This window comes from Varanus komodoensis, unplaced genomic scaffold, assembly GCF_004798865.1.
Source record: "Varanus komodoensis strain SLA01 unplaced genomic scaffold, ASM479886v1 scaffold21, whole genome shotgun sequence".
Classification (NCBI taxonomy): domain Eukaryota; kingdom Metazoa; phylum Chordata; class Lepidosauria; order Squamata; family Varanidae; genus Varanus; species Varanus komodoensis.
Window position 1 is genome coordinate 16,346,486 of NW_025335589.1, and position 22,843 is coordinate 16,369,328.

Below are 22,843 nucleotides of genomic sequence, written 5' to 3' on the forward strand. Positions count from 1 at the left end.
GATGTAGATAAGATAAAAGGGACCTTTATCCCTTTATATTAACTGAAAGTTTATTGTTAATTACCTTTCCTACTTCACACATCTCACCTTTCAGTGTATTTTAAGCATTCTGTGAATGACAACCTATTGTAGGTTAAGCTGTGACATCTTTTGTCATTGGAATAAGCTGCCCTGTGAAGAAAGGAGCTTGTTCAAAGAAGAATGTGTGATGTGAGACAACCTAGTATTGCCACCTTTCCAGATGCAGATATCAACACCCTTCCTCAAATCAGGTTGTGGGGCTCTTTCCACAGAAAACCAAAAAACCTAAAAGGAAGCATCAGAACCAAGAAGAATGCAAAAAGTGTCAACAGTGACAATATAATAAGCCTACTATGATTCAAAGCATAGGCTAAAGCCACCTAGAAAAATAGTGTTTGCTTGATGGTGAAAAACAAAAACATTTACTTTTTCTATATGTTGTTTTAGTTCATTTTCATATTTTGTATGTCTGATTGCACTTAAAGGTGAAGCCCGAGATTCTGAAAAATTAGTTAGGCTGTAATAAATGTTGTTATTGGCTCTGACAAGAGCTAGTTTCCAGAACATAAGAAGAGCCATACTGTAACTGATTGAGGATGTATCTGGGCCAGTATTCTGTTCAAAGCTTCCATCTAGCTTCCCACAGAATTCCACATGAGTGGAATTGGACGTGAGTGCAGCAACACTTTCCCAACCAAAGTTCCAGCAAATATTAGGCGTGGGCGTACTGCCTCTGATAGCTTTCTTTAGCTGTATCCAATATAAATGTGCCTCATTCTGTGCCATCCAAATTGGAGGCCATCACTACTCTTTTCGTATTCTTTCTGGTTCATTTGCACAGGCAACGGGTAGCCATCTTGTTATGGTGGAAATGACACCATACACTTGCATTGTAAAATAGGAAGACAGCAAAGGATTCTGAAATGTTTTTATGAGGTGAATACTGGATGTGCCCTTCTGAATACTTGGGTAAGATTTGAGACCAGTTGTGCATATGTGGGCCCAGCTTTACATGAGAGGGTAGCTGAGAAGCAGGCTGCTGAAATGATGCAAGTGTGTGTGTGTGTGTGTGCGCGCGTGCGCGCACTTTCTTAGCTAGCAAGGGCACTTTTCACATGGTCCATGCAATCTCTCCTTCCTCCATTTGTAGACTTCCACTCATGCTTGGGCTTTTCTTAGAAAGCCACCCAAGCCCAAAGAAAACACTTTGAGAAGTCAACACTTGCAGAAATCAACCTGCTTCAGCATCACATGAAGCACAAATAAAGACTGTAAGTCATGTGCATGCCTGCAGAGTGTCACACAGTCCCTGACAAATGCCATGTGAACACCTTGTGTGCTCACCAGGAAGTTGGACTTGCAGCTGTGAGAAAGCTGGCTGAAGTCTGAGGATTCCCACCCTTACACCCAAAACAGATTCCTCACACATCCCTATCTAGCCGCAAGTTTCTAAGTAATAAACATGATGTGTACATGCAGGAAAGGAAGAAAATCAAAACTTACAGTCCAGACTGGAGGACTGCACTTGAAAACCTTTCTAGAGGGGATTTTATCATTTGGAATAATCGTAAACACAGCGTGTTGCTTTCCCTAAGTGACAAATAGTCCTTGGAAGTATTTTGGGATGGGTATGTAAATAAAGCGAATCCCTAATTTGTTACATAAAAAAGAGTAATGCTCATGACATGTTCTACTGTCCTGCAATGGCAGATACATTTTCATTCTATTACTCCTCTTGATTTCACATTTGAACTGCTTGTGGGAAGGTTCATTTGATGTATTAGCTGCTACTTTCATCATAGTTGCCTTGCGGCCTTACCCTTTTCTTAGCTTGGCTTTACAGCAATTGGGTGGCTGTGCCTTTTATTAGCTTCTCTCATGCGCTCTTTCCCTCCAGCATGTGCTAACTCACATCAGCCTGATGCTTTATTTTAATATCTTTAAACCTGAGACCTCATTAATATTTAATATCTCCTAATGAAAAAACCCCAATGCTTTCTGAGTTATGACAGTTTAATCTTCATGTTCCCCAGAACCAAGACATTTTAAAAAGTTCAGCTTGATGAATTTAGGGGGAAAGAGGCTAATAATATTAAACTTCAGCACTTTTAAGTGGTTGTGAGGTAAAAAGACAGCATTTAGGAAAACATCTATTATGCAGTAGATATCTAGAAAGCAGTTTTTCATTCGGGGAAATGCTAGTAATTCAAGTTCTTCTCCATACCTTACATTTTATCATATGCAAGTTCGACACTAGTCATGGGGTTTTGCAGACAGGCATTCACTGAAGACTAAAAATATTGATGTGTAACATACATGGTTTCCCAGGCAGCTTTTGAAAGAGTCTTAGCAGTCTCCGGAAAAAGGGGGCATGCAAAATTAGCTTGGGAAAGATATAAGATAGGAATGCAATTCCTTGCAATAGCTCACCCACCATGTGTGCTGTCTGCATTATGAACATTTAAGACAGGGATATTTAACCCTTTCAGGCTTGGCTCATTCATTTAAGAGTGTGCTCAGTTAAAATGTATCAGGGACACTCAGACCCAAGATATTTTCAACATCTGAAACAAAAGCTAGCCCTATCTGTATATGCAGAGAGTTCTAATCAGGCAGCCATGGAGTCTCCTGAATCACATGTGTGTAGGTTGTGCTGGGGTGGAAGCTGTTTAATCTGTCTTTGAGATGATGCCCAGAACCTGTGTACATCAGCAATGGTTCCAGTGACTGATCACACCTTTGGTCGTCTCCGAATCAGTAGTTTTATATAAGGAGAACAAAGATCGGTGCACAGCATCCTACAGCATTTATTTTACTTTGCATCTTTACCTGAAAAAAATGCAAAACATGAGACATCATACCTTTAACTATAATAGTGTAACTATCACTGCACTTTTTGGTACAGATGTTATCCCTATTGCACTAGCATGGGTTGTGTTCAATATCTCTCCTACTTACAGTAGTCCCATTGAAATAAATAAGATTTGAGGTAACTATAACCCATTGGTTTCAAGCCATTAATGAAAACCTGATCATTTTTTCAGTTAGCTGTTTTGCAATAGATGGGAGAAAGGACTTAAAAAAAGCTGAAGGTTAAATGTTTATAGCAGTATCAGTTACAATAGCTTAGACATTTCATTGAGATATAAATTTTAGCTCCCATGAAAGCTCATAAGAGATGATGAAATATAAATTAAAACTCAGGGTATCAATCAAAGCTATTTTCATCTCAGTTTGGGTTGCTATCTAATCTGATTGTATATCATTATATTTAATTAATCACAGTACTCATTTTAGTGAAGCATGTTGTTATTAGTCAGATCAGTGGAAAATATAACAATACAAAGGAAATAACGATTTAAATGGGGTAAAAATGTCAGAGAGTATTTACTTGCTTGAGCTTAGTATCAATTCCAAAATTAGTTTTCTACCAGATAGATAATCTGACAGAAGGGACACAGAATCAGTTAATAACATCATCATCATCCCACATCCAGAGATATGTGAGCATAATTGTGCTCTGTCTGAGCCCTGGTGCCTGTGCCTTTCAGCATGGACTACTGCCTGCCCAAACAAATGATCCACACAGTCTGTGTACAGAAGAACCAATCATATGATACATCAGAGCTAAGCAGCATGTAGCCATCCATTTATTTATTTTGCCTGGTCCCTGACTTACCCTCCTGGCAGTGGTGATGGCAAAAAGCAGTGATTCTGCTTGAAAATTAGGTACACAGGGGGCATATGCCTTGTTTGGAAGCAGAATGCCACTCCTGGAGACCTTCCAGGGATGTGATTCTGTTAGAAAACAAGGGGGTATGGAGAGTACCCTTCTTCTTTATAAACAGAAACATAATCTTGGGAGGCTTCTGGGAGTGGAATTTTTGCTTCCAAACAAGGGGCATTTATCCTGTGCACCTAATGGTAGGGTTGGCCCTGAACCAACATTCACATGGTTGATCATATCTGGTACCCAGAGCCTTATAAACAAGGAGTGTTCTCCCTGCACACCTAGTTTTCAAGCAAATTTTTCCACACACTCCCTCCCTCTCCCTCCCCTCACACACTGCTACAGCAAATTTGGCAACCAGCTGCAAATTTGCAGTGAATACCTACAATATCACAATACACTACAGTCTTCTCCATGATCAAAACCTTTTGGAAGATACCTCTCCTTTCAAAATGTTTGGGCTGAAAAGAAAGTGTAAGCATTTGGGCTGCAAGTTGCTGTACTTTATAAAATCCATTTGTGCCTTGCTAACTGGCTAGCCTGCATCGGATTTTCAAACTGTAACTCCTATCATTGTGGCCACCATGGGTATTTGGGACATTAAAGTCTCATTAATCCATGTCCACTCTTCCTCATTTTATACACTAATTCCTTGCCAAGTTTGATTTAAAGATTTGTTGCTTGGCATAAAGGTGAAGGGAGCAAACTGAAGGCCCCGTCAGCTTGGATAGCAGAGAAAATGGAGTGGCTGAGCAAAGGCAGCCAGGGATGGCCAAGTTTATGATTGCACACTCTAATCCCTATTTTCCTGGGTATGAACTCAAGCTTAAGAACATAAGACGGCTGAATCTAGATTTTAGTGTGAACAACTAGACTTCCTTTCCATAGCAGCCTCTCCATCTCCCATAAATGCTACACAGAATGTTAGGAGACACTGTTGAATAAGAGCAGCTGTGGAGGAGAAACACTAACCCTCCAAACCAGGAAAAGGAACTTTCCATTAGGAATAACCTTTCCTCTCATAGAAGGCATGTGAAGAAATCCCTTTTAGGAATAGGCAATGTTTCATCTAGTTCTGCATTTGCAATAATCATGCAGTTAATAGGAATTTCCAGAAGTTGGCCGATGGTCAAATTTTGCCTATCCCTGTAGGGAGCGGTGAGAATTCTATTTCAGGTTGTTTTTGGTAAAAGTTGCCAAATATGCAAAGTTTTCCATATTTGAGACAAAAAGAACTTGATTTAAAATAAATCAAATGTGAAAGACACCAGAGCAGACAAATTCATCCACACAAAACAATTCCATGGCTTTGGGTGCCTTATTCTTGAAGGTCTCTGTTTGAATCCCAGTTTGAACCACATCACTGCTCTACTGGTGTTGCCCTACTCTGTTTTCGGAGTTGCTACTCTTCTTTAGTAGCTCTATGGCAGCCGTGATCGTTTTCATGTAGGGAATAGGTTAATAGCTGAACCTATTAAATTTGGTTGGTTCAGATGGGTGAGGTAATTTCATTTCAGTATATTTTTAAAAATATGAATCTATCCAAATTCACAAGACTTCAGAGAGAAAGAACTTTAGATGTAAAACATATGAATGTAGGTGGGATTTGCCTATTCCCACTCCTGCATAAAAGAACTTGTAGCGTTGTTTGTTCCACCCAAATCAGGGCTGAAGCGGGCTTTTGAGGGTTTTCTTTCAACTGTGACGCAGGGGAAGGGGTTGCTTATGATAGCAACAGTTGTGACTATCACTCTCTTTTAAGAAGAACAAGTATAAAGAATAATTGGTATAGATGCTGCCAGCTGAACTGGAGGTCCAAACAATAATACTGAGCAGTTACTAGTGGTGGGTTACTAGCATCACTCCAAAGATACCCTACAGGGAAATGTCAACCAAAGCTCTGAACCAGCTGCTACCAGCTCTACAGCAATTTTTTAAAGTATGCATGTTTAAGGAAATAATTGTTATACTCACCACCATAGCAGGTACCCTTAAATGTTATCCTGCTCCCAATGTGAGAAACACTTTCACTCCCTCCAGTTCCCTGAAGTCTTCCCAAGAGCAAATATTACTTTGAATGTAGGGCAGGGAGGCAGGTATGAGAAATCTCCATCAGGATTGCAAAAATCGCTGAGCTAGGTGGACTTGTTAAGGAGGGACATGGCATTCTTAGTTAATCTAAGTTAATCTGCATCCCTTTTTGTGTCTGAGATTGATCAGGCATGTCAAGCAACTCAATTTCAGTTTGCCAGGCAAGGAATAATATTTTGCCTATCTTTGCTGTTTAGATGCATTCAGAGATCTTTACATTCATGCCTACAAAGTTCTGATGACCAAAGTTCTGATAATAGCGTAATAGCTATCATTGAATTTCTCAGTTAAAGAGAATTGTATCTCCTTTGGAACATCTGCAGTTTCAAAGACAATATGAAATTTTGCCTGGAGTTATTTGTAGATTTTCCCCTGCTCCAATATATATCAAAGAAGATGAAACCTCAGCATTTTTCTTGATGTAATTTGACCCAGTAACAAAACTCTGTTCATAAATCAGAAGTAAATTCCACAAATTCCCACTGGCCAGTCACTAAAGTAGCACAGCAAAAATACCTTTCAGTGCATCAGGATTCCTTTAATTCAGGTATAATGCCTGGAAAGAATAACACTTCGGCCAAGAGCACCTATCTCATTGTGCGTACCATACCGAAGGTAGGATTTGCTTGACGACTGACACCAGTCAACTGTACCCTAATATACACATTTTCCACTAAGAAACTTGAACTCCAGAGCTTTGCAAAACAGCAGACTCCTATGTTATATGCTAGGAGGTCCTCCTCCCTTTTAAAATATTTATACATTTCTCTGTTATCTTGTGGAATATCTTTCAGATCAAATAAGAAATTTTAATGACTTTTTCTGGATATCCAACTTTAAAAAAAAACCAACAACAACCATGCAAGATTTATCAGAGGGTGGGGGGACTATCTTCATATAGTGACATTACACACACCCACACACACACACACACACACACACTTGTGAGGGGTGAATATCAGAAAGAAAACCAAGTACTACTAGGCAGTCTTGCCTATTGAAAAAACACTGAAGCTTATTGATCTGCCAGTTCTCAAAACAGCAGATTCATCCACTTTTATTAAGAAGGTAAATAACTTATTACCAATATTATTCAACCCTATTCCATGAATTATGCATTTGCTGTGTATAGCAAAATCCGTGCTCCTCTACTAGGGTTCTTCACCAGGCTTGCTCATGCGTTGGAACAATTTTATAACATCCAACACACAATCTGATTGCATTAATTACTCTTGCAAGGATGCTTTTTGTATTGAATAGTAATATTAGCAATGCAACAATTATTTGGTTATTTTCCTCTTTTGTATGTGTATACATTGGAAATTTTTCATCATTTGAGATATTGTGGAGAATTTGCTAATGTAAAACAGTGGCATTAATGCATTAGCTGGGAAGAACTAAAGTGCTGTCCTTGCTGTGAAAATAAAGCATAGGAGCCTCTGATTAGCATGGCTTCAGAAATTAAAGAATGTTGAGTCATTTAGATGCCATCACATAAATCTTACCCTACCCTTTTAATGTGCTCAGTTAATTATTTCTACTAATGTAAATGCCGGAGTAAGGAACAGTAAGCTAAATGATAATAAATCAAAATAAATACATCATACTGAATATCTCAGAGGTGCAAATACATATTTCTAGTCCCTGCTTAGCAAAAAGGTATTTGACAAGCATCTAGATACTTTCTGCATCCAGAAAAGCTGGCTTTGTGGCATGTTTTTCTCCCTTTGTCTGATTTAAAAGTGTGTTTAAATGCCCTTGATTTGGACATAACTCCTGGATCATTCAAATGCTCAGTTTAGCATTATAGAAATGAGCCTACCCTTTACCAGGGGTCTCCTCTCCTCCCTTTACCACCCTGCCAAGAATGGCTGTGAAAAGGAAATTGAAAGCTTGCCCATTTTTCCAGATAACCACAGTTTAGTGTGTCATCTGAACCCTAAACTATACTTAATCTTAACTGTACTTAGTAATATGGTTACTATTTTACATGGTTGAATAACATGGTGTCATGTCCTACTCGCGGTGGCGGCCGCAATTTATCTCTTAAAGAAGAAGGTGGGGAAAGCTAGCACTGTGGGCCCCAGTCAGAGCCAGGGGAGAAACTGGACACTTCAGCTAACAGCGTTCTCTTGCAAATGAACGCGACCCCTTCTGTGCCATTCCTGAACTTCCCAATCATGAGATTCAGAGCTGGGGACAATTCACCCCATGGAATAGCATAAGATCAGATATGAGCAGCAGAAATTCAAACAGGAAGCACAGTATAGCACCTCCCTCAAAGCAACACACTGGCCTGATCAACTAGTTGTAGGTATTTACAACCAGATATAAAGTAGCCCAGCTGGAGCTAGCTTGTTGCTGCAAACAGCTGCATTTCAGCTTGGTGCCTCACTTTGCTCTACAAATCATGAAAGATTTGACTGCCCACCTGGGCCTCTCTCTTTTTCAAATATCCTTCACTGACCTGGATGCTGGGTGTGATAGACCCCATGGATTGACCTCTGGACTGGACTGGTTTCGTGCTTTGTCATTCTTGAAAATCTCTGTGCCTTGACTGGACATTTGCAGGTCTAGGAGCAGGCAACATGGTGAGCTTGGACATGATTCTGTGATATCTTCCATTTAGCACACAACCTTCAGGAAACACAGTTCTGCTAAGGTTCAGAATGGATTCAAATCAACCACATGCACATTAGAAATATTATAATATTTGTCCTGGGTATATAGTGCAGGGGAAGATGGGTAATTGTGGGAAAACTGCCTTTCCTGAAAAGAAAGTCCCTGGTTCCATATTGAGCTAGTACAAATAATACACCTGAAAACAGTATTGATAGCAATTTTAAAAAATCTAAATACTAAAATTATTTTTCTTGCTTTGTCTCAGAGAAGGGGAGAATCAGTGTGGAGCAGTAGTTACTATGTTGGACTGGGACTGAGAAATTCAAGTTCTAGTCCCCGCTTGGTCATGAATAATACTGACTCTCAATCTCTCAGGATTGTTGTAGTGATAAAATGGAAAGGAAAATCATTTAACCCATCTGGTGTTCCATGGAAGGAAAAAATGTGGAATACAAATATAATACACATGCATGGAATATCTTAAACTGTTTTGCAAATTGAAAATATGCAGTGAGAATGATGTTTATTAATTTCAGCAGCTGGCACAGATTATTAAATAACAGTTCAAATTCTTATTCTCATGATATGGTTGCAAAATTGTTTTCCATGCAGTCTTGATCTTCAGAATATGCTTTGTCTCACCATTAATCCATGGCGATGATTGTAGTGGTACAGTAAAATATTACCCAGATCTGGAAAAAAGCCACCATTTGAAAATTAGAGAATACCAGCATGCGTGAATGATCTTACTAGCTAAGGATGAGATCGGATGCTGATCTTGCTCATTAAAGGGCTGGCATGCTTATGCGCTTGGACAATATAGTTCCAGAAAGCTCCAGTGTTACTTCAGCATGTTAGGCAAAAGCATTGAATGAAGAGGTTGATATACATGATATTTCATCTTTAAAAGGGTGATATAAGCCATAAATGGCTATGAATATCCTGTTCGTGTTTTGTGTCTCTCTTCACACTGGAAAGAAAAGTTGCACACACAAACTTATATAAATGTCTTTTTATTTTTAAGAAGTTGAACGTTCATGATACATTATCATCTTAAGCCGAAGCATCTCCTTCAAATGTGTATCTTCATGGAATGAAATTAAAACAAATTAATTACTCAATGACACACAGCTGTTACTAAACTTCATCACTCAAATGTCATAGGCAAAGAAGCCACGTTTTGTTTCTCTGAGGAATCTAATAAAAATCCGTGAGTGAATTTCTTTGATAATCATGCACCTTTTTGGCTCATCGTATTTCTCTGTAATTGAACCAGATGTTAAATCTTCTCCAGAGGAGATGGATCTTCCAAATCTATGTAGTACTTTATTAGTCTGGCATCCCATAGGGTTTGCAGGTTAATGTAAAAATCAAATGGTGAGACAGACGTTGCATGTAATGCTGCTGTGTTGGTAATCCCTTCTGGCCCAAACCACTTACAAATGTGCAGCCTGCAGATGTCTACCAGGTGTATCAAATGGCTGGAGGAAATGCTAGTCTGGGATTTCTGAGAACTGCTTCAAAACAAGATATTGTGCATGCCCAACAGATTTAATTCTTGCTGTATCAGCCAGCAAAGCTTTCTTCCCAGCTTGTGCTTAAACGGCAATCTACTTTAAAGGGGAAGCCATGGATGAGCGGCCTCATCCTGGCTCTGCCAAGCCTGGCCTCATGGTAGGCATAGTTGTGCCTTGCTGAGGCACGCACTGGTGAGGGGGCCACTGGCCTTGCTCCTTATCTTCACCACTGTAGCCTGCTTGGTCACCTGTCTCCTTCCCAGGCAGCAGTGGGCTGGGAATGGGAGCAGAAGATGGCTCCACTTCCTGCCCCATTGGTTCTCCTTCTGCCAAGGAAGTCAGTAGCTGTGCTGATGGAAAGTAAAGGAGGAGCTGGTGCTGATGGTGGTGAGAGGCAGGGAAGTATCAAGACTGTCTTTTCCTAGGGACCCCAGGAGCCTGGCACTGGTGACTGAGCACGAATTGATGCTCAGTCACCAGTGCCACAAATTTTATCTAAGCTTAACCTAAATTTAGCTTGCATCCCAAACACTCCTGCAACTCTTGCGTATGCCCCTTCCAAGATGGGTCACATCAGCAATGCAAATGTCAATTCTCTTCAGTGTTTATTATTGAAAGAAAGGAAAGGGATCAGAGGAAAAATTGTGGAAGATAGGAAGGAGTTGGTTTGGATAATATTTCATCTCAAATCAGCTGAAGAAATCCTGGTGATTTTTCATGTACCTGCATTGCTTTTAGAGTCACTCAGAGTAGACCTCTAGTGTATTGGCTCCCTCCCTCTTAAATTCCTTTTCTGTTGATGTCAGCCACACACCAATTGTTTCAATTTGGTGTCTGATGAAAGTGTTTGTATTTAAACAAGACTTTCCTGACTAAACTGCCATTGTTTTATTGCTACAATCTGATTTGAATGCCTTGTATTCTGTATGTTGATGATAGTGAGGATGTTTCCTCTTTTTATTGTGCTGGAACATTTTATTAAATGTGGAGCAGTATATAAATCTTGTAAATCAAGCCCACTGGGTAGATGGGAGAGACTGTGTGCAGCTCTTCACTGCCCCCCCCCCCCCATCCTTGGCCACCATCCCTGCTTCTCTGCCTTCCTGTTGACACATGGGGGGGATGTTTGATTCAGTTGCTGTGTCTATACAACCATACAATATCTCAGAAGATAATGACATAGGTGATAAGATAAAGAGATGGACAAGATTCCCAAGTCAAAGAACTCATTCACCATTTCATTCATTAAAACATCTCTCTGTGTTGTAGCTTCTTCAAACTGTAATTGTCCAATGTACAATCACTAAAGACAGTATATATTATATTCTATATTTACTGTTAGTCTGGGATTTGGGTTATGTACTGGTAAGCCTCAGTACATGGCTGGTGGACAACATATGAGTTGTTAGTCATGAACAACTTGCTGAAGCCTGCATTAAATTCAGTGCCCCCACCAATAATTGTTGCTTAGCTGATAACACAGATCCTGGAGTAGCACTGCAATTTCTATTGGAGCATAACTTCCTGCTGACAGTTCTGAATGTGTGATTTCCCAGCTATTGCAGAATATTTGCCTTTATTGCAGCATGGAAATATAATTGACAAGAAAGTCAACATTAGATTTTGCAGAATACGTGCTGTCAAATATCCAAGCTGCATTAAATGGAATCCATTTGGCCTTCATTGGTTGTATTCATTCCTTGGTTGTAATGCATATATTATTTCTTCAAGTGTTGTTTTCTGAAATTAAAGGACATAATCATATTTACTTAAATACATTTCATAAAACCCAGACACAAGTAGCATTTTCAGTACCCTTGGGAACAATTGGAAATGCCATAATATCACAGAAACAATATAACAGAAACAATTGCAGTAGGCGTTCTTTCTCAGGACGCTGAAGGTAGGAGCCATGGCACTTGTTAACGTTTACATGAAACGGCTAGAAGAGGCCATCAGCAACCTTGGCATGAGATGCCTTCTCTGTGCAGATGACACTAAGCTCTAGGGCTCGTTGTTAATTAGTTCCAAGTAAATGGATTTAACAGGCTTGAATGTTTCCTACTTTGATATTGGGCTCTGTGAGAGTGAACAAGCTGAGATTAAATCCAGGAAAAATGGAGGTGTTCTTGTGAGTAGAATGCTTAGTTCAGGAACTAAAAGCCAACCGGCTGTTGTTGGAATCACTTCTTAAAGATCGGCTTTGTAACTTAAGAGTGCTCCTGGATTTTCCACCATCTTTGGTTCCTTCAGAGACAGTGAGCATATTCCTTGGGAGCACATTTACACAAGTACTTCTAGTGTGCCAGTTGTCAGTATTTCTGAGTCAGGCTGAGCTGGTAACAGTTACCATACCTTGGTCGCACCATGGTTAGTTACTGCAGTATGTTTTCTCTGGGGCTGTCCTTTAGAAGTGTCTGCAAACACAAAATGGTGCAAAAATTGCAGCTAACCTATTTGTGGTACTGTAATCACAACACTGCAGTACTGAAAGCTCTGCGCTGGTTGCTAATTCTTTCTCTGAATTCAAGGTATTGGTTTTCTCCTTTCACATGGGATTTTCAGGGATTCCAGCTCCAAGGTTAGAAGACAGCTCTGATATCCGAGAAAGGGTTTAGTTGGCATTTTGGAGAAGGGGAGAGGTGCTTCCAAGATGGGAAATACCTGGTGGTGTTTCAGCCTCCTTTGCTCCATTCTGATACACCTCAGTTAGGCATGCTGGCAAGCGCTTTCTGAAACACAACCCCTTTGAAGGTCTCTTTGTGTTCAGGAAAGGAAGTCAGAATGCATTCTTTTAAAATACGACTCTAAATTATTGATAAGGGTTTTAAATTTGCCTTTAGTGTCTTGTCATGTTTTTAGTTGCTTGTCTTTTTGTAAACTGATGGCACTGAATTCCAATCAATAATCAAATAAATAAATAAAACATCACGCTTTGGAATTCTGGCCAAAACCAATTATCAGGATTCTGCTGGATGCACCTTAAGGCAAATTTCTGGGTCTGTTCACCAGTGTCTGTCATGGGGATGTGTCTAGTTTTTAACCCAAGTTGTTACTGGCCTTGCTAGGCAACAACTATTTTTATTGATTATTTAAAATATTTATATGCAGCCTCTCACTTTTAAAACACGGAGTACATGAAAATGCTTGAAAACAGCAAGAGCTGAAAATGCCAAAGAAAAACTATCAAGCTAGGTATTAAAAATAGCAAATCCTCAATATTACAAATGCAGATCTATGGTGCAAATGAGGTAGAATCTTCCATAATTAAAAAAATTACAAGTGAGATAAAAATGTAATTTAACAACAGCAGCAATAACAACAATCCTATACATGCTTAGTCATAATAGAAAGAACTACAAATGGGAGTGTAGGCCTTTTTATGTCTCAACATACATAGGATTTTGCCCTAACCCTTCACAGTTATATAAAAGAGCCATGAACAGTGCTAGATAAAGCTGAGAATATGCCAGGAAAGCACTACACAGGCAGCAAGCAGAGGTGACCTGTTGTTTCTTCTGTAGCAACTAGCATCGAACCAAAGATTGTTCCCAATTTCTTGTCCCTTTCAGAAGCAGCAAATGTTGGAGTTGCTTTGACGATTTGAAGAAAGACTGTGAATATTTCAGGAGTCCTTCAACTGAATGGGAATGATAGTGGTGATTTCTGATCTTTTCTTTCTTTTAAATGATTTGTTGTACTACTACCATAGGGTTGTGGTAGAATCCCATTCCACCACTGCTGCCACAGTGCTGTATATTTTATCTTCTGAAAGGAACTGTTTTACTCTTGCTTTTCCTCCAAGAAGCTCATGCAACAGGCCTGCGAGGAGGGTAGGCTGAGCTTCATGGCCGAATAAGGACTAGAGCTGGGTCTCCCAAATCTCTGTCCAACTTTATCTAGCGCACCACAGTGGCTCTCTGAATGTAATTCAGGAGTGCCTGCTCTTCAAATCTAGCTATTTACACTTCTTGCATTAGAGTTTCCACACACCAGGCACAGCAATCTGAGTTGATTTAAATGCTGCATTAATGTTACCAAAATTTTACTGTGAGATAGCATACTGCCTGGTGAAACTTAATGTCTGCATGGGCTTCTACCATGAATCAGCCCAGTCAGAGTCCCATGAAATAGCTGTGAAATGGTAGTGTTACATCTATCTAACTATGGACACAATGCAATACCTCTAATTGTTTTGACTCAAAGTATTAGCCCAGGCTGGTACATTTTCCATGTGGAATTAATTTCTCTTTGCCTCCATTTGTTCCTTCTCAGAAAGGAATTTTCTTTCAAGATGAGCTAGGGTAATATAAAGGCCTAATCCATCCTACCCACCCTTCCTTCTGTCACAGACAACTTCCCCTTCAGTGTTCCTTCCACATTTTGGGAGGCCCTTCAGCAAGACACCCTCCATGGTCCTCTTTCCTGGTGCGGTTCATCTCTTTCCCACCTCCCTGACCATTCACTTGCTTTCTCCCTCTGGACTCACTGAAGACAACAAAGGTTGCTGTTAGTCTTCTCACCCTGGCTACTGCTTGCATGCTTAGGAGAACAGGCAAACAAGCAGTTGCAGCAACCAGGAGGAGGCTATGAGGGTTGGTAGCAGCCCCCTCTTGCAAGGTGGTGAACCTCAACAGATGGCCAGTGATTCCTACCTTTGGCACCAGCCCATTCCCACAAAGCGCTAGTCATCATACTTCCTCTGACTGCCTGTCTTACAGACCGAATATATAGCTTCTGTTATTGCTTACACCATTTACTTCATTCAGAAGTTAACATGGATGTCCAAAACTAGAAAGGCATTGCTTGAAATTTATTTAATCGAACACTGTTTATTTATTTGAAATTGAAATTTATTTAATGGGACACTATTGGATTTTACTGTTGTGGACTGTTTTATTTTTTCTCATGACTCCTTGGGTTTTCTAATGTAATACTGAATAATAATTTCTGTTGAGGTTATAACTTTTTCAGCCATAGAAATGGCACTTCAATGACTGGGTTTCTCAAATGGAAGTTTGAGTTACTTTGACTTAGGCAGCAGCAAGTCAGGGAAAGTATTTTCTAAAATGCTTTAAAATAATCTTGTTAAGCCATAGAACAACATCAAAAGGAAAGGCCTCCTAGATGTTCAGCTGCTGACAAGGGAAATCAGCACTCAAGGAACTGCAGACAGCTTCAAATTTTCACACCCCTTAATTTAAAATTCCTTGCTTGCCTCACGGAATATAGCTCTGAAGTTTTCAGAAATTCCTAAAAATCCCCTTCAGGCTCACTGAATAAGAAAAAGTCTCCTACTGTGTGTGCATGGAGAAAATGTTATTAAATCTAATTCCCTAAGGGTCACTAATGTTCATTTCTTCCCTCACAACAGGCCTCATTAGAAGAATTATTATGTCTGAATTCTGCTTGTCAGAAATGACTTCCTAGGTCATTGTACTTAATTCTTCTATAAAATTAAGGGGTGAAGATAAAGCCCCATAAGTCACTGTAATATTGATCCCCACCCCAACTTGCCTTCCTCACCATCTTGAATAAGAAAAAGGCAAATGTCCACACGGCATTGTACCACATGGTTTAATCACTGGCATTTAAAAAAGCTCTATATAAAAATGAGTAGGGAAGTGTCCATTCGTATGATAGGTAGAGGAAAGGGAAAAGCATATACTTGCTGAATCTGATCTTTGCAAATTTTGGATAAGAACTGGCCAGCTACACAAACCAGCTTTATTTAAATGCAGTTTTCTGTGTAGATCATTCTACAGACAAAGATTCCCAGAAAGGTAATCTTGTCTTTCTGTTCAGCGATAACAGGCAATATTCAGTTATGATTTTATACAGTATTGCTTTGCACAGCACTCATAAATTTATTTTAATGTAAAGTGATTCCTAAATATTGTTATTTCATTTAAATCTTTGCTTAAACAAAGATTTGTTTGGGTGAACACATACAAAGTGACACAGATTAGATTGTTGTATGGATGGATATGCATATCATAGAGCGTTTAGGGAGAGGGCAAACTGGGGGAGGGGGTGTCCCACATTATCCTTTGCTGGCCCCACTGCAATAACAGCTTTGCTTCCTGTTCAGAAGAATCTGTTGCAGGAAGGAAAGAAGTTCAGCATCCTTTGGTGCAATCCAGCCAGTCTCTTCTGTCTAAGTCAGAAGTGCTGCCCACTTTATGTTCCTTTTGGTGCCAGATTTTATTCTCATACACGCACGCGCACACACTGTATCTGCAGTGGCTATAATATATAAAATTGTAATATTGCATTGGTGCATTATTGTATTTTATGGTGAGTTTACAATGATTGTTTTATACTTATTATTGCATTTAGATTTTGTAAATTACCCCCGGGAGACTTCGAAGTGATTGGCAGTGTAAAAATATACTAAATAAAAAAATAATCCAGGGCATCAGCATACCTACTCCTGAGGAATCCCCTGCTTTTGAAGAGCTCTCATACTTCTGAGGGGTACTCTTACTCTTGAGATGGTAGACTCCCTGTATCTTTGCTGGAGGGCCACAGTGCTTGGCAATGCAAAAGATGGGCATGTCATTTATGTTGTCTTAATGACCCCCATTCCCTGGTATCCATAATATTGGATGTGTAGCTCAGGGAGCAAATTACACATTATGAGAGTGTCTATTCACTAACACTAATCCTGCTCCACACAAGTATATGTTGAGGAGTGCACTTATTCCAGTAAGAAAAACACAGATTGCATTTCAAGTAGCTGACCTTGTATTTTAACTCATCATTCCTGTCAGAATACAGGCAATGTGTAGAAAAATAAGTTAGTACATAAATTTGTGAAGCAAGCTTGGTTTGAAATGTTTCACTCCTTCTGAAAATGAAGGTTTCCATTTCGTGCTCAAATAAGGCTTTGGGTGTATTAATACTGGGCAGCTGAAATTGCTATATTATCTGGGGAAATTTGAAATACTTCAGGGAGTTTGCTGAATAGTTAAACTAAAGTTTCCTGCCATCAGAGGAGGAAAGTAACTATTCCAGGCGATCAAGGGAAAGCAAATAAGCATGACTGACAGTGCTAAAGCTGGGTAATACAACATCCGTCTATTTAATCTACAGCTTAAGCAGTACAAAATATCAGAGAATAAATGTAGCTATGCTATTTCCCTTTGGTCCTGCAACATTTAATAACTAGCTTGTTATTTCTAGTCATATTCTCAAAACAAGGGCAAGAGAATCTTCTGTTGTTGTTGTTGTTGGAATTTCAACATGAAAGAATGATCAATTCAGTTGACATGAGAGAGGATCCGGTTTGGAGTTAATTCATTTTCTATGCTGTAAAGCAACATGAAAATCTGCTAATTTATCCTTTAATAATGTACCACTTTAGAATACAGGACCCTTTGTTCATATTAGAGCATATTCTCTGATTCTGCATTATTGAGCTCCTCTTTGCAATACAGAAAATTGGTTTATTTCTCAGTGTTGCAACTTGCTCATTTAAAAGTTGAAACTACATTTACACAGCTGCGAGAGCTTTTCCTAGGATGGCCATGTCAGAAATGGATTACTGTTGATAAAAAAGAGTACATTGGACTCAAAGTCCATAGAAAGGCTTGTACCTGACATTTGAGTTAGCTGGTGACTAGTACAATACTTGCAATTGGATTGTTCCAGTTTCTCTTGTTGCCCCGTAACTCGGGGTTTGATGCATGCTACAAAACTCTGCAAGTGTTGAAAAAGTGCAAAACATAATACCGAGGAAAGAAAGCATTTCCCGATAACCTCCATGTTAAAAAAAAAAACAAGCAAAAATAAGCATTTCTAGACCTTACATTTCTGCAGATATGTGAGAGAATGTGTTGGTAAGGGCTGGTGAAACTGCAGAAGTCCAACACATGTTGAATATGCAGGATACTGAAATACATAGGATTTTAGTGTTTGGTATGACTAGGTTCAGACAACATAACCCACGCTCAAGGATGGAGAGTATGTTTATTTTTATTTTTTATTTATTAAAACATTTTTATGCCGCCCCATTCGCCGAAGGCTCGGGGCGGCTTACAACAAAAGTTGAGGGTTGTAATGTTGAGTGAGGGTTGTTGTCGAATTGTGTGTGGCTGTTAAAATGTGGGTTGTTCAGTTGACTGTCCTGAGCTCCATTAACCAGCCATAGCTTTTATCCAGGGACAACCTGTGAAGAAGAACCATAGTTTATTTTGTGATTATGAACTGTGAATTGTTCACCATGGTTTGTTATCTTGAATGGCAGTTGCTATGCCTATGTCTCCTTACTCAAGCTATGCCTCCTTATTCATTGCTGTAATGAGATAATAATGCATTATGTGCCTGTTCAGTCAGGCTTGGAGGAAAATGCAGAAGGCAATAGGTCAGCTAACCCTACACTGGTGTTGGTGGGCTACAGAACTCTACCAACAATAGGTACAGTGTTAAATTCCACAGGGAAGTTGTGCCTTTAGAGGGTGGCACATGAGGACTGGACAACACAGCTGCTGTGGTTTCCAGTTCAACACTGGTTCTCCATAGGTTCTGGCTCCTCTTTTCAAGGCTTTCCCAATGCCTTCCATCTGGAGAACAATGGTCAAAATGCTTCTGCTTCCAAACTGCTCATATAGATCTTATGTATTCATTCACATTTGGCCACTGCTGCATAAAAGAAGTAAGCAATATGCAACATGTATGACAACCAAGCTAGTAAACTAACAGTTGTTAAATGAACAGCCGGTGAAAACTACAACAGAAAACCAATTAACCTAACTTCTAAAAAGTTCCACTTACCTCATTTTCACACCCTGTCTAAAATTATGCAGCAGGAACAATAGCCAGGACTCCTTTGGGAGCCTGTTTCCAATGCCAGGTGGTGAGATGGTGGTGAGAACTGAAGGATGACCAAGTAGAAGGACAATATCAAGCAGATCATGTGGACAGACACAGGGTCAAACAGACTCCAGCTCCAAAATGCTTCCATTTCAACTCTCACAGTTCCCACTCAGGGCTTGGCCAGCCTCCACAGACTGACTCCCAGGCTATGGGCCTCTTTTAGTCCCTGCCCTCCTGGTTTTATTCTTTTCCGGCCTTTGTCCCTTTCTTCTCTCAGGAATGGCAACCTTCTTTTCCAGGCTAGAGATTCAAGTTACTGCAAGGGCTACTGGGAAATATTATATCTAGACATGATTCAAATGGAAGATTAAACTAAATTATGCAAGAAAAACATAAAAACAGGCATAAAATACCAAGGCTGAGGGGACAAATAGTGCATAGTATAATATACACCTCAGTATTTTAATCTTTACCATTTTTCTTAGCACAGCCTTCAGGAAGACTGACTTGACCTACTGATGTTTTAACATCAGTTTTAGTACTGATTATTTTAAGAGGTTTTTACTGGCAGTTTTGAACAGAGCTGCCATCTTCATTAGTTTAATTTTAATTTCATTTCATTCTAATTTTCTTCAGAGATGACCAAAGTTATTTGCATTTGAAAAGTAAAATGCTACAGAGAAAGAGAAACAAAGGATGGAATTCTGGCTGTCCTATGCGCTAGGAGGACTGGCTCTTGCTGAAAGGAAAGTGACTGTTTCCAGGAACAGGCAGAAACTGGGAAATGCTCTTTTCCAGAATGGGGCTTATCAGTGGACCTTGTAGAAGACTACTTTGCTGACCTGTCCTGATCCAGAAACATGTGTTTCTGCTTGCTTCTGGAGTTGAATCGTGAAATGCTTTTTCTTTTTTGCAAACCATATCTATGAGGGCACAGCAACCTTATTGAATACAGTCCAAAGTTAAAAATGCACACACTCTCAGTAAATCCATTCTACTTAATTAAGAAATGGCAGCACTTGCAACAATTGAAAAGTCTAAAAGGACACAAGACTAAAAAAAGATGCTCGCAGATAGCATTTTCTTCTAAAATCTGCTAAACAGCAGGAAGATTTTGCTAAATGGCTAAAGACAGGTGAAAAAACAGCCCAAAAGGTTCCTACCAGAAGAATTTCTACATTTTTGGTTCAATAATTAAAGTGTAAGGGAAAATTACCCTACATATGAATGAGCTCCATTTGTACATTGCAGGACATAGAGGGAACCTGATTAGTGTGTATAGTAAAGATCAGCAATGTGTGCCATTTTTTCTTTTAAGTTTGTAATTATATATTTTTGTTTCCATAGACATTCCCAATGGGGCTTGGAGATGGACAACTGTATACCTGGACAGATGGCTTGAAAAGAAAGGACTGGCATGACTATGAAAGTATGCAAAAAGATGCCATGCGTTCAGGTAGGATGCCCAGATTAAATCAGTATTTTAGTTGATCGTTAATACATGGAGATTTTTTTTCTTTAGACTTGGCTAAACAGTGTCTACTAATATCCCTTTGGAATAGATTTTATATTTCCAGATTTGCTGTTATGAAAATTAGATTCCAGAATTAAAATCATTTTGAAATGGTAGCTGGCTGCATTTCTAAAAAGAAACCTGTATCTATTTCATTACTGAGGACACAATCCTATTCATATTTAGACAGAAAAACATCCTACAATTTTCAGCACAGGATTGCAACTTTAATCACAGTAGATTTGCTTATTAGGAGAATGATTCTATGGTCCCCAAGCATTGTCTGATGGAAGCACAAGATGGGTCAAATGCCAGGCTCCAAGGTCAAGAACAGTTGTTTTAAATCCTTGGTTTCTGGGAAGGTGGTTACACCACTATCTCTTGAAGGGCAGCCAGCACCGGTCCCTCACACTGTGATGAATGTACTACTCCCTGGACCCATACAGTCAGCTCTGTTTTGCTGGTCCAAATGAGCCATGCTCAGCAAGAGTCAAGAGGTCATATGGTCAGTTGGTGCAAGTCTTCAGTCCACAATAACTAGAATGGATCCCAAGACTTGTTATAACAGCAGCATTAAGACTGTTGTGAAGATGGGAGGGACTATCCTGAGTGTACTTTGCAAAAATGGTATAGCAGGCTTCTGAGAGTCCTGGCATACCTTTAATAAACCCTGTTCTACCCAGAATAGTGCTGTTAGGTGGCTTTTTGAGGATGCAATGGAGATGGCTAAGTGAGCCTTCTTTGGTGTCCACACTGCCGCAGCATAGGCACAATGATGCCCTTGTGTTCAATCAGCTTCATAGCAAGTCTTCTGCTGCTTATGTGCTAGTCATGGTTTGGTCTCTTATATTGGTCAGAGCTCTCCTGAAAACCAATGGCTGCCCCTTTGGAATTTAACATTGTTGGACAAGACACTCAGGAACAATGGTGTCAACATACCAATTCATCTTATCACTCCACAGCAAGACTAGGAACTTAATAGAATCACTGGCTCTGGTTGCTGGAAATACTCAGAATATTCAGGAATCCATCACATTCCATAAACTCCAAGAACCATCTTAGTGGATCCTTCAGCCAGGCCAGAAGGGACAAATGCTGTGAGACCAAACTTCACTAGGATGAGGTCTAGATTACCTTAAGGGGTCTCTCTAGGTCTATAGGCCTGATCTACACTAGGGGAAAAGATTTTCTACCAGCAATTCTTTCGAGGAGGAAAAGCTCACCCTGGGGTCAGAGCAGGATAGCAGATGGCAACTCCTGGGAAGCTTTCCAATCAACACAAGATAGCAATGTTTTTTCTTCAGTACTAGCATCTCTTTCCATCTGTATTCATGTGGGTTGAAGTAAAACTCTTGCTGCCTTGTTGCATATGTATTGGCTAGGATTCCTTCACTATGGGTGTTGACCTTCAGCTATTTCCTTGCTTTCCTGAAGTTCACAAAGCAGGATTCTTCCCCACCCCTGCTTCTTATGCAGATGGTTTCAGAGTTGGACTCTAGATATTGATGGTGGTGTGTGTGTGGGTGGGGGGGGGGGGAGGAATGGCACTCAGGAACCGCATCTTATCCTCTCTGCTATTGTGAGAGTAATAGTGAGAGGTGTAGCTCCCATTCAGGCCTGAACTCTAGTGGAAGGGTTTGGCCTTCTTTACACTGGGGATGGAGCAGAGGAATGGTGGGAGATGACCAACTTGGAGAAAGGATAGGGTGAAACATACATAAGAGTTGCTCATAGAGCAAGCACTGGAATACAAGTGAAGGTAACAAGATTATCATTTTAAAATAAGCCCAGAACATCAATTGTATGATTAGCTACACTACATTTTCTTAAAATCTTCTACTTAATTTTGTCATCCTGCTGTTTGTCGCAGTAAACAAAAGTCAATCATTTTTGTGCAGCTGGAGCATCACAGCTTCATTCCAATGAGAAATCAGTATTAATCTAAAAATAATCCTTGGTTGTATTCCCTTAAGGTATGAAATTAATAAGAGGAATGACATCTCTTGATTAGGAACTTGTTTAATATACTTCTTTATCTTTTGAACAAGCAAAATCATGTCATGCTGACAGCCGCTTCGCAAGCTCGGCTCTTTGTGCATAAAGGTCAATTAAGCATAGTGAGGTTGGTGCATCACTTTCATTACCAGTCGCCTTTCCACAAAATTGGTTTTGGGAGCAATGAGTGTATTCTCTCTCATTGAGGGGCTGCTGATGTCATTCTCTCAGGGCCCTAGCAATGCAGCAGAGGGCATGCTGCCTCTGGGTGGTGAGGACAGCTGCAAGGACACTTAACCAAGACGTGGCACTTGGGGCACTCTGAACCATGTGATGAATGCCTGAGCAGCTGTCTGGCTGGGTTAGCGTACTGCTCTGAGGGTCCCCGCACTGTATCACACAGCACAAAACCGGCATCAAGGATAGCATAGTTGGGTCCTGCTAAGGCCCCTGGAGTGTCTTCTCATCCTCTTCATCATGGCAACCTACTTGGTCCCTTGCCCTTCATCTGGCTCATTCAGCAGTGGGGATGAACAA

At 40.0% G+C, this 22,843-nt stretch overlaps 1 protein-coding gene across 1 annotated transcript in view; it reads left to right on the forward strand.

Annotated features, from left to right (window-relative positions):
- Positions 1–22,843, forward strand: part of GALNTL6 (polypeptide N-acetylgalactosaminyltransferase like 6) — a 541,487-nt gene that overhangs the window by 190,581 nt on the left and 328,063 nt on the right. The window contains exon 2 of the mRNA XM_044430819.1: positions 20,146–20,254. Within this exon, the coding sequence (XP_044286754.1) occupies positions 20,146–20,254 (109 nt within the window). The remainder of the gene's footprint in view (positions 1–20,145; positions 20,255–22,843) is intronic.